The 11,814-nt window shown below is 37.3% G+C and overlaps 1 protein-coding gene and 1 long non-coding RNA gene across 11 annotated transcripts; one reads left to right on the plus strand and one right to left on the minus strand.

Annotated features, from left to right (window-relative positions):
- Positions 1-245: 245 nt before the first annotated feature.
- Positions 246-1,981, minus strand: LOC129922073 (uncharacterized). The gene is made up of 2 exons (XR_008774076.1): positions 692-1,981; positions 246-615 (listed from the first exon to the last, which is right to left on the minus strand). It is a non-coding gene; the product is annotated as an uncharacterized LOC129922073 (long non-coding RNA).
- Positions 1,982-6,514: 4,533 nt separating this feature from the next.
- Positions 6,515-11,470, plus strand: LOC106051550 (zinc transporter ZIP1-like). 10 transcript variants are annotated; one of them, XM_056006081.1, is made up of 4 exons: positions 6,515-6,807; positions 6,984-7,066; positions 8,104-8,461; positions 8,754-11,470. In XM_056006081.1, exon 4 carries the CDS (start codon positions 8,774-8,776, stop codon positions 9,872-9,874), a length of 1,101 nt encoding a protein of 366 aa, XP_055862056.1. In that variant the 5' UTR covers positions 6,515-6,807; positions 6,984-7,066; positions 8,104-8,461; positions 8,754-8,773; the 3' UTR covers positions 9,875-11,470. The 10 variants fall into 10 exon arrangements, with proteins under 10 accessions (XP_055862056.1, XP_055862060.1, XP_055862057.1 ...); XM_056006085.1 differs by having other exon boundaries at positions 6,515-6,700; XM_056006082.1 differs by lacking the exon at positions 8,104-8,461.
- Positions 11,471-11,814: the final 344 nt, after the last annotated feature.

The raw sequence follows: 11,814 nt of genomic DNA on the forward strand, positions 1-11,814 counted from the left end.
AGATCCCACTTCTGACACCAAAAATGTGAGCAGGTCAGGCAGGCGCGAGTTGTGGTGGCCTATTCTCTTCTGCTGCTCAACATTAAATTCATTTGTAACAGTAGGCAGGTGGTAGCTCTACTGGGTGGGCCCAATCTGTGCACCTCGGTCTGCGACCAAGGGGCTAGAGTCACCTAAGCAACCAGACAGCACAATTGAACTAAGCTAAACTAATCTAGCTAACTAAAAGAAAGCAATAACGAAACTTTTACTTTAGGATAAATAAAACAAAAAGAAACTTTATTTACATACACAAATAAATCAATAATAAAATATAACATATAGAGCTACACTAACACTACAACTGAACTCAGCAACTAACTAAAACTTTCTAAATCTACAAACACTAACAGACTAACCAAACCAACTATCTAACTAAATCACTACAATTACTACCCTAGACCTAAGCTTAAAATAAATAAGATATAACAAAAAAAGGTACAAGGAGGCGATGGCAGACTAATGGCAGTCTAATGACAGACTAATGGCAGTCGACTAACAACAGCCTACAGGCAGTAGACTAACAACAGCCTACAGGCAGTAGACTAAAAACAGCAGTACTGCAGTAAGGATAGCCTGCAAAAATCAATACATAAAAACGTTAAAAAATAGCAAAAAGCTAGACTAGACCTAGTCTAGTACACAAACCGACCTAGAGACATGAGGTAATTACATATTAGTAATTAGCCTCCATCTAGCTAATAAAAGCCACAGAATTTTAGGTCAAGTCTACGCCACAACCCACACAGGCTGGGTAGACAATAAACAGATCTAGATAACATCAGATAAAAGTCACAACAATACACATAAGATCTAGGTTAATGAGCCGGCTTATGCCAGCCGCCATCTTGTACATAAAAGTACAACAAAATTAAAAATAATATTATCTGCCAACTACGCTTCAGAAACTACCAAAAAGAATCACTAATAAAATAAACATACATAAGAATATAAGATAATAAAATATTTACAAATAGACATAGTATAGAAAAACAATAAGGGGATTATTAGGGATAGCTGGGGGGGGGGGGGGAGGAAGGGGTGACGCTATCCAGCTTAATGGACCTTCCGGTTCCATCATAGACAATCATGGCTAATTAACTAGCCAGTGATGCCACTACACTAATCAGTCCACATCTAGACTATAACAGTAGATGTAGGAATAACTAATACAAATACAAACTAAAGAAATAAAATAAAAACATTTTCCAACTTACAGGCGGTCCCAGCTGAAATTACACTACACACAATTAGCTCTACACCGGCACCACTGTCAGCACTGACCACTGGTCAAGACAAAAGAGGGCTCAACGTGGTTCTGGAGCTAGCTATAACTGGTCAGCGCGAACATATCGGAGAGCATGACGTCACGCTAATTACCTAAAACTAAACTGGACTACTGATACGCCTAATTTGTACCTAGCCGTACGCTATAATAAAAACTAGAAAATTACTAAAGACACGGACTACACAACATTATATACCAAATTAAACAGCATAAAAAAGAGAATCTTAAAAATTAAATCTTACAAAAATACAAAAAGGAAGAAGAAAGATATTTATGTTCTAAACTCGTACAGGGACCCTATACAGCTTCTAGACTTACACTTAGACTGAAATTAGAAAATAACTACTAACCTAACCTAAGCGCTAAAGACAAAAATACGTAGAACTAATCAGGGACAAAGAAATGGAAACAGTGCCAACAACTCTAAGGCTAGTTAACTATTTTTAAAACTACTTTTCCTCTACGAGTAAAAAACAAATAACAGAAAAAGACTAAAACTAGCAGAAGTTATAAATAGCGGAAACTACAAACACACAGCACTGACCTATGCAAGAAGAAAAGACACTAAATTAAATTATTCTAGCCTGGCCTATATAAAGTAAACAGGTCGAAATACAGATAAAAATAGATAACAAATAGACCTGGGGTCGCCAGCTCACATATATTAGTGACAGATTTTTTTAATTTTGTAATTTCTTAAATATAACACAAAAAGAAAAAGTATTGATTTGTCCCATGGGGGAAATGCGATTGCATGTATCGCCCCTCCCACCTGGTACAACCCTTTTTCATTTAAATTTACTAATGATACAATTTGAGATTAGAGTGTGGTACGACATATTTACAATGGGTCACATATCAATACGTAGTTTATATTATATAGATATTCAACTAATTTTATTCACAAACTATGATTCTCCACAAAAGTAGGACCGCCCCCCCAGCACTCAGAGGGCTAGAGTGGGGAGGACAGTACATGCAATCGCCCCCCCCCCCCTCACCCCACCGAATCGGCCAAAATACCAGAAAGGGAGCGACATAATATAAAATTTATATATTAATTCAACTAATTTTGTTCACAAACTATGATTTCTCCATAAAAACGGACCGCCCCCCCCACTCAAAGGGTTTAGGTGGGAAGGGCAGAAGAGGTATTCGCCCCCCCCCCCCACCAATCGGCAAACAGGCAACGACATAATATAAAGATCGGTTAAAATATCAATAACAAGTTACAGTGATATAGATATTTAATTGATTTGTTAGCAGGCTGTGATTTCTACCAATAAATTGGACCGCCCCCCCCCCACTCGAAAGTGTAGGGGGGGCGGAATTGATACCATCGCCCCCTCCCGACTCCACCAAATCGGCCAACATACTAGAGGGGGGGGCGAAATAATCTAAAAATATGTTGAAATATAAATAATTAGTATATATTTTTAACATAAGTAATAAATTTGTATACAAATTGTGTGAATCCTATACTAAAGTTCGTCCGCCCCCCCCCTGGGGGGGGGGGGTCGGCCGAGTGGGGGGGGCGATCGCCCCTACCGCCCCCCCCCTGGATCCGCCAGTGCAACAAGGCATGTGTACTTCTGCCATCATCAGCGTGTCCTATCAACGGCTTTGTTGACGAAAACAGTGCTCGACACAATCTCTCTTTGTGTCAAACAAACACGTCATCGTTTCAAGAACAGACTGGCCAACTGGAAGAAGAGAAAGCGACGGCCGCAGAGAACAGTGCATCTGACTTCATGGGAAACACGCTCCCAGCCGTGTGTGGCTCACACCGATCGACCTCCTCCTGAACTGTCAATCGTAGGCCTACACTGTTTCTTTTCGGGACGAAAAGTGTTAAGAAGGGGGCAATGTTATAACCCCCGCCATTCACACCACCATCCAAGATAGTGCAGAAGGTGAGCACTATTAGTGACTAGACTAGGAAGGATGTTGACATTAGGGAAGAAGAAAAACGATTTCCGCCTAAGTCGAGAGCCGAAGTGAAAAGACTGTGCTAAAGATAGATGTTATCATGTATTTGTGTTGTCCTGTGATCAAACATCCTTGCCTCGTTGAGTTGCCTCACTTAAGTTATTACAATATTGTTATAAACAGATGGAGGTAGTGCTGCGTGTTTTTAGACTACGCCAATCGCCCCAGGTCAGCGCTAGACGGGCGTCAATCGTGACGAGTGACAGTACACACCAGTTCGGCAAGGGCCTGTGTCGTAAATATTACGCAAGTGACGGCGAATGTTATCAACATGATGGTCAAGCGACGTTCCATTCGGTTCTGGAAGTCAGACACTTCACGTTATCTCGCAATGTGACCATCGCAGTAGGCCTACGAGGCGAAGTCAGAACCAGAACGGTGTGTGAAGTCAGTCCGGAGCAAGGCTAGGTTCTTTTGCAGTCAGTGTTAATGTTGTTGCCAATTGGAATGTATTTGAAATTAAACTGTTACAGTTACTTTGGAGCCCTGAGTTGTGTGGTTCTTTAAGTTCGTTGTGTCGTGTGGTGCAGTTTGAAGAGAGCCTGGATAGGAGATACGTAACAATATAATAAGACCTAAAAATATATATTCTAGGTTACTTCAATAGATGTGCCTATTATCTTAAAAAAAAAAAGATGATTACGTCCTACGCGTCATGCATCTAGTCACGTTTCTCTATGTAACTCACTGGCGGATCCAGGGGGGGGGCGGTAGGGGCGATCGCCCCCCCCACTCGACCGACCCCCCCCCCAAGGGGGGGGGGGCGGACGAACTTTAGTATAGGATTCACACAATTTGCATACGAATTTATTACTTATGTTAAAAATATATACTAATTATTTATATTTCAACCTATTTTTAGATTATTTCGCCCCCCCTCTAGTATGTTGGCCGATTTGGTGGGGTCGGGAGGGGGCGATGGTATCAATCCCGCCCCCCCCCCCTTACACTTTCGAGTGGGGGGGGCGGTCCAATTTATTGGTAGAAATCACAGCCTGCTAACAAATCAATCAAATATCTATATCTTTGTGACTTGTTATTGATATTTTAACCGATCTTTATATTATGTCGTTCCTTGTTTGCCGATTGGTTGGGGGGGGGGGGGACGAATACCTCTTCTGCCCTTCCCACCTAAACCCTTTGAGTGGGGGGGGGGGGCGGTCCGTTTTTATGGAGAAATCATAGTTTGTGAACAAAATTAGTTGAATTAATATATAAATTTTATATTATGTCGCTCCCTTTCTGGTGGGGTGAGGGGGGGGGGTGATTGCATGTACTGCCCTCCCCACTCTAGCCCTCTGAGTGCTGGGGGGGGGGCGGTCCTATGTTTGTGGAGAATCATAGTTTGTGAATGAATATCTATATAATATAAACTACGTATTGATATGTGACCCATTGTAAATATGTCGTACCACACTCTAATCTCAAATTGTATCATTAGTAAATTTAAATGAAAAAGGGTTGTACCAGGTGGTAGGGGCGATACATGCAATCGCATTTCCCCCATCGGACAAATCAATACTTTTTCTTTTTGTATTATAGTTAAGAAATTACAAAATTAAAAAAATCTCTCACTAATATAATTTATATATGCTATAAATTAAATTCTTATATCGAGTCGCCCCATACCTATTCTTTAATGCCAAATGCAATCTTTAGCAGAAATTAGTAAAGGAGAGAGGATTAATCGTTTTCACTCTACCGCCATTCCCATTTCCAGACAGAGTTTTCACATGAAGTTATCAGAAGTATTTTAAGAAAGACTTTGCATTGGAAAAGTTAGAATTCAAACGAAATTTTTCAGTATAAGAGTCATGATTGAGATGAGTTCTAAACTCAAATAACATTTTCATAGTCACCTTTTCCCAACCTTTACTCAATCTGATATTTTTCTAGCTAAAAAATTTTGGGACTATAACTCACAATTTATACCATAGTTTCCATGAATACTATTTATCGAATAAGTTTTTTTTCGGCGGCGATCCTCAAAGCAAAAATCTAAATACGTGGGGTATCCTATCTTTTGAAGGAACAAATCGGTTTTATTTGCAATGTATTATGGGCCTATAAATTCAAATTAGAATATTTTTCAAGTACAACATTATTCGAAAGGTCGTTTTTTAATAGTATGAATAATGAGCTTCAGGTCAGGAGAATGCGTTTCTGCAATGAATAATGCAAGAAAACGCTTTTGGCGTCTGGGCTTCGCCCCGAACTTCATTTATGGGTAATGAGTTGTAGATGTCAGGAGAATGCGTTTCTGCAGAGAAGAATGCAAGACAAGGCTTTTGGCGTCGGGGCTTCGCCCCGAAATTCATTTATGGGTAATGAGTTGTAGATGTCAGGAGAATGCGTTTCTGCAATGAAGAATGCAAGAAAACGCTTTTGGCGTCGGGGCGAAGCCCCGTACTCCATTGATGAATAATGAGCTGTACTTGTCAGGAGAGTGCGTTTCTGCAGTGAAAAAAGCAAGAAAACGCTTTTGGCGTCGGGGCTTCGCCCCGAACTACATTGTGAAGAATGAGCTGTACTTGTCAGGAGAATGCGTATCTGCAGTCAAAAAAGCAAGAAAACGCTTATGGGGTCGGGGCTTCGCCCCGAACTCCATTGATGAATAATGAGCTGTACTTGTCAGGAGAATGCGTTTCTGCAGTAAAAAAAGCAAGAAAACGCTTATGGCGTCGGGGCTTCGCCCCGAACTTCACCAGAGAACCTTATAGCGCTGCCCCAGTTGTTTTGTTTTTCGCCGAAGGTTGAGAAATGCTGCTTTTTTTATTCTCATATTTATATACACATATATATGTGTGTGTGTGTGTGTGTGTGTGCGCGCGTGTGTGTGTGTGTGTTCGCGTGTGTGTGTGTGTGTGCGCGCGCGCGCTCTGTATGCACGTTTATGCGTAGGGTTAGGGTTTACTGGGCGTTAGGGTTAGGGTTTGGAAAAAAATCGCCCCCCCCACTCCAAAGTTCTGGATCCGCTAGTGATGTAACTAGAAATTTTTTGTCTCTCCTAGTGACATTTTTAACATTTTCAAACCAAGTCTTTATTATTATCACTAGATTCTAGATCTAGAGTCTTTACTCTAAGTATTTATAGTTTTATAGTCTTGCTTTATTTAAATCCCCTGAATGTCTAATCTAGATCAAGATATGATATCCCTTTGTTGGCTACATAGGTCAGCTGAGTTGGTCACTTATGTTGCGCATGTTCAGTGATAGTCTTCAAACAGGAAGAAAAATATTTCTAGGACTTCAATTATTTCTATTTTTAGCTAGCACGTGAAGTAGACAGTTGTGATAATTTTTGTTTGTGTTGTTGTCTTCAACTTAAGACTCAGGAATCAATTATTTCTTTTACTACGAATGCCTTAACTTAAACGATTAAACGTATGACATGTCTAGAATTAGAATAGATCCATAGATCTATCTTACTAGATCTAGATTATAGAGGGTCTAAAAGAAAATCAATTAGTTTAGGTTTAGTTTAAGTTTAGGTAAGAAATAAGATCGATCTTTCAGATCTTAAAATCTTTGAAGTAACTCTGAAATTAGTAATTTCCCTCTTCCGAACACCCCTATTTTCTGACATTAACGAACACCCTACAATCTTTAGACTTTAGAGCCTCTATTTTGGCGTTTTTATTTATACTCAATTTCTTTAATAATCTAGATCTAGTTCAGTTTCGAGTTAGTGTGAAGCTGAAGCCTTACTGAAGGGAACAGACACCAGATTCATTTCATTGCTTTGCCGTGGTCAGTTTGGTGAATCTACCTGCTTCTGTGATTATCAGAATCAGTGATTCTATTGACACTAATCACTAATGTCTTTGATTATTTCTTTAGTTATACAGGTCTAGATCTAGCACTAATACCCTAGCAAGATCTAACTCTAACTGTAGATTTCTAGATATAGATCTAGATCTATACTTTTAATACTATAATTATATTATATAATACTAATAATAGATTCTACTGACTGATTCATGTCATGAGACTTTCGCTTTTGTTTTGAATTTGGGTTATCATCCATTACCGTTATGTCATGTGTTCACCAAGAAGTGGATCTATATCTATATAGATCTAAATAATAAATCTAGATTTAATTTTTTATAGTGTATCTAGATGTAGATCTAATTCAGTAATTGTCTAATAATATACTAAATATAGATATATTTATAATGGTCTAGACTAGATACTAAGATAGTGTCTATACTCTATAGACTAGATAGTAGTATTATAGTCAATTATAGACGAAATAAATACTAGATCTATCTAGATTCTAGATCAAGTTATAGGAATATAGATTTAGTCGATCTATAGTTCTATAGTTAGAATCTATACTGTTACAGACAATTCAATATACATTTAGAAATGTGTTGCTAACTTCTATATCTGTGCATTAAATTTTGTAACCATGCAATATAAAATATGGCTAAATTTTTATGAAGACTGCATAAGCACATGTCCAATCTGTTTTGTAATTAAATACTATACAATCAGATTCAAAAGCCAATCAGTAACACTAGTAACAGAATCTTGATAGCATTTCTTTTGGTCAGAACACATAAAATATCCCTTCTGAAACTGATACACTGATCGTCTGATGTTATCTCATTGTCAACTCATTGAGAAGAAATCTTACATGTTTTTGCAAGGTTGAAGACTTTTGTTTTAATGCACTATTTTTTTTCAATTTTCACTATGCCACACCTCCTACAGACTTGCATGTTCCTGTATGCCTATTTCAGATACTAAGCCCTGAAGATCTTTTATTTGTTTTATATAAATAGATTTGGGAACTTCCTTCAGAAATAAAGATGATCAAGTTGCCCAGACATTCTGCAGGAGGTGACAGCAGACAGGATTCTAACTTGGTCCCATCAGACCTGGGCAATGCTTCAACCTGCTGGTGGAATTAGTTAGGGGAGACGATTCAAGAAATATAACAGAACCCTTGTTAGAGGGCCTCAAGACACAGTCCATTGCACTGGTGGAGATGGAAGGGAGCCCCAACACACACCATTTCCCAATGGGCCATTTTATGTCAGACTTCTGGTGTGGTATAGAGAGGGAGATTTCTCCACTGATCTCTGCTTTGGGACATGAGCCATCAGCAATAGGAATGATGGTTCAGACAGGTCAATGGAGGTAAACTTGAATAGGTCTAGAATTCCAAAAGTCAACTCTTACGAGAATCATTGGTAAACATCGAGCGCATACCACATGACCTGCTGATTGTCTTAGTTATTCAATTTTTGTTTCCTTTAGATTCTGATTTCTAGCATTTAGTTACATCACAGATTAAACATGTTGGTGTGTAACTTAGAGTATCATCAGGATTGCGAGCAGAAGAGAGTTTAAGGGTAATTATAATTGTAGCTAAAAAAACAATTAATTAATCTTATTCTAACTTTATTTCTTTTTTTAATCTATTCTTTAGATACTCTCCAGTAAGTCTTCATGGATCCATTATACGTTAAAATCATCACTCTTGGGGTATTGATTGCATTGACATTGCTTCTTGGTGTACTACCGTACTTCCTTGTTCTGAGAGGTTCCCGCTCTTTGATATCTACCCGCAAGCAAGAAAAAGTCATTGCATACCTGAACTGTTTTGCTGGTGGAGTATTTCTTGGAACACTTCTTCTGCATCTTTTAACAGAAGGTTCTGAAGTATTTGAGGAGTACAAGAGCAGTATTAATTTACACGTAGAAATACCACTATTTAATATTTTTGTGGCTGTTGGATTTTTCTTGGTGGCTTTCTTGGAGCTCTTTATGCGCTCTTGGTTATTTAATGAAGCTCCTGATACAAAATTGGAAATTGATGTACCGAATCCAGCGTCATCAGGAAATAATTCACAAGGGCAGTATGGTTCTCTGGGAAGGAGAAGTGGTCAGGATCAGGGGGAAAACCGCATTGAACATGAGCATAACTGCACTCAACATGAACAGCAATGCTTATTGGCATCTGACAGACATCATCGTGTGACCTCTCAGACAGCTTCCGGAGATGTAGTTGAAAATGGGGTGAATCAAAATGAGGAAAGTGTGACTCTGCAAGTTAAAGTCATTTCAGATTCCAAGACTAAGACTCCAACAGGGATAAGGGCATACCTTCTCCTGGTGGCTTTATCTTTTCACACCATTTTTGATGGTCTTGCTGTTGGGCTCCAGAAAAATACATCAGAAGTTTGGCAAGTGTTTGCAGCCATTTCTATACACAAAAGCATCATAGCCTTCTGCTTGGGGTTAGAGATGTTCAAAAGCGAGCCACAGCGGCCAAGTAGAGCTTTCATTTGGTTGTGCTTCTTCGCCTTGATGTCTCCTATAGGAATAGGCATCGGCATCTTCCTGACATCTGGTGAGGTTGACGACCATGCTAGGATGTTGTCTTCAAGTATTCTTCAAGGTTTAGCTGCTGGAATCTTTTTGTACGTGACTTTCTTAGAGCTGCTGTGTGTTTACATTGGCCACAACAGTCATGGAGAATTTTTCTCAATATTTTTTTCTTTGGTTGGATTTGTTGTCATGGCTTTAGTGAAGCTTATTGATGAATGAGTCGGGCTGAAGCTATTATTAAACAAAAATCAAGTGCTTTCATTGTTATGTGTTGCATTGGTGGACAAAGATAATTGTTGCCTTAGTGTAAATATATTTTAACTGTGTCACAGATACTGAACAAGCATAAAGGGCTGTATATTTTGTGCAATAAGAGGCAAGTCAGATGTGATATTTTTAGATAATATTGTTCACATTAAAAGTAGTCAATGAAATGATTTTATATGTATATTAATAATACAGGGTTCTTAACCTGTTTCAACTGTGTACTTAGCCATTATAATCAAAAGTCAAGCAAAAACAAATCTTGACAACTATTAAAAAATGTTGATTATGAAAAAATTGGATTTCAAATTAAAGAAACTAATTTTAAGCATTTTTTTTTATTGTGACCAGGTATTTTTATAACTCTTTATGTCTTACTTTTTCATCTACACGTTTTCCATCGAAACAAAACTCTTGTTTACATTTTTGTATGATGTCAACTTTTTAAAGACAAAATTTGTTTTGGATGTGAATGTGTGCAGATATTTATTTAATTGTTGATAAAGATTTTTTTTTTCATGTAATTTAATGCTTTAAAAATATAAACCTGGTGCAGTCTTATTTTAGGATTACAATGTTTCTATTGACCTCCTGCAACAACAGAAATTTAAGGACCATGAAAATTCCTTTTATGTAAATATAATTTATGCTAAAGATTAAATTACAAAATATTTTAATACTTTAAACCCTTTTCAACTAGAATCTGAAATTGATAAGAACAATTATTAGAGTATTGTTTTACAGCTGGACCAAAAGGAACATTATTTGGGTATAAGTAGTGCAATCAAGTTTAACATTTATTTTTGTTATTGCAATGTGGTATGTAATAATTTATTTATTTAATGGCATTAACAATTGAATTTTGCTGTGATCCATTAACTGAGTTTTGTTTATTTATTGCTGTGATGATTAGACAATACATTTATCTGTCTGAAATACTTGTAATAGAATAGACATAATACTTTTCTGTATTCAGGTTCTCATGTCAAATACACTAATGTTAAAATCAAACTTCCTTTTTATTGATTAAATTTTGTTCTTTTTGAAGAAGAATTTCTTTCATGTGTACAAAAACAAAACAACTTATTTCCTTAGTGGCACAATTTGGACTATTAATTTGTCATTTATTTCCTCTTGGAACAGTCAGTTTTTGTTTCACTTTCCTCCACACTTAGAATAACTGACTCATTTAGTTCAGGAGTTAAGGGTTCCATTTAATGGTCATTTAAAAGGTTAAATTTGAATTTCTACCCAATCCAGACTAATTAATGGCATTTTTTTTTTTTAGTCTGCTGAAGGAAGTTTTGGGGAATATTGTGTGAAGAGCCCTATTTCATTCATGTTCAATATCCTCCTCTTGGTTGGTTTATATCATTTGTATTTCAAGTCATGAAAATGCCCATCTTTAAGTCATGCATTTGTAGAGAATTGTACTTAGAAAACTAGATTATATTGGTGTGTAAAACATATTTTACTGTGTTGAGATTTTTTTTTTAATTAATTGTTTGGAAAATAAAGATTATAGCCTGTTTCAATACAGGATTTTTAAAATGATGGATTTGTTGCTTTGTCTTACAATAGAACTTAGTTGTACTCCTCATTCATCTTCTAAGAAAAACCTTGCTATAATTAAAGAGAAACAGTGGTCATTGAAAGGAAAAATATAATACACAAAAGTTCCATTAAAACAGTTTCAAAACACTGCACCCCAGACATTTGGTGAATCATCTTCAAACTCTATTCAAGAGGCTACAATCTTCTCTTGAAATGCCCTGATAGACCAAGCTGAATGGCTCTAGGTTTTTCTTTCCCTTGGCACAATCTAGTGTAATCAAAGTAAAATCAGGTCAAGGGTCACATGATGTCACTGCTTATAATGCTAACAAGATAACAAA

Source organism: Biomphalaria glabrata, chromosome 12 (assembly GCF_947242115.1).
Source record: "Biomphalaria glabrata chromosome 12, xgBioGlab47.1, whole genome shotgun sequence".
In the NCBI taxonomy this organism is placed as follows: domain Eukaryota; kingdom Metazoa; phylum Mollusca; class Gastropoda; family Planorbidae; genus Biomphalaria; species Biomphalaria glabrata.

Bases quoted from the DNA above. Each gene is read 5' to 3' on its own strand.
- LOC106051550 (XM_056006081.1), top strand. From the start codon at position 8,774: ATGGATCCATTATACGTTAAAATCATCACTCTTGGGGTATTGATTGCA.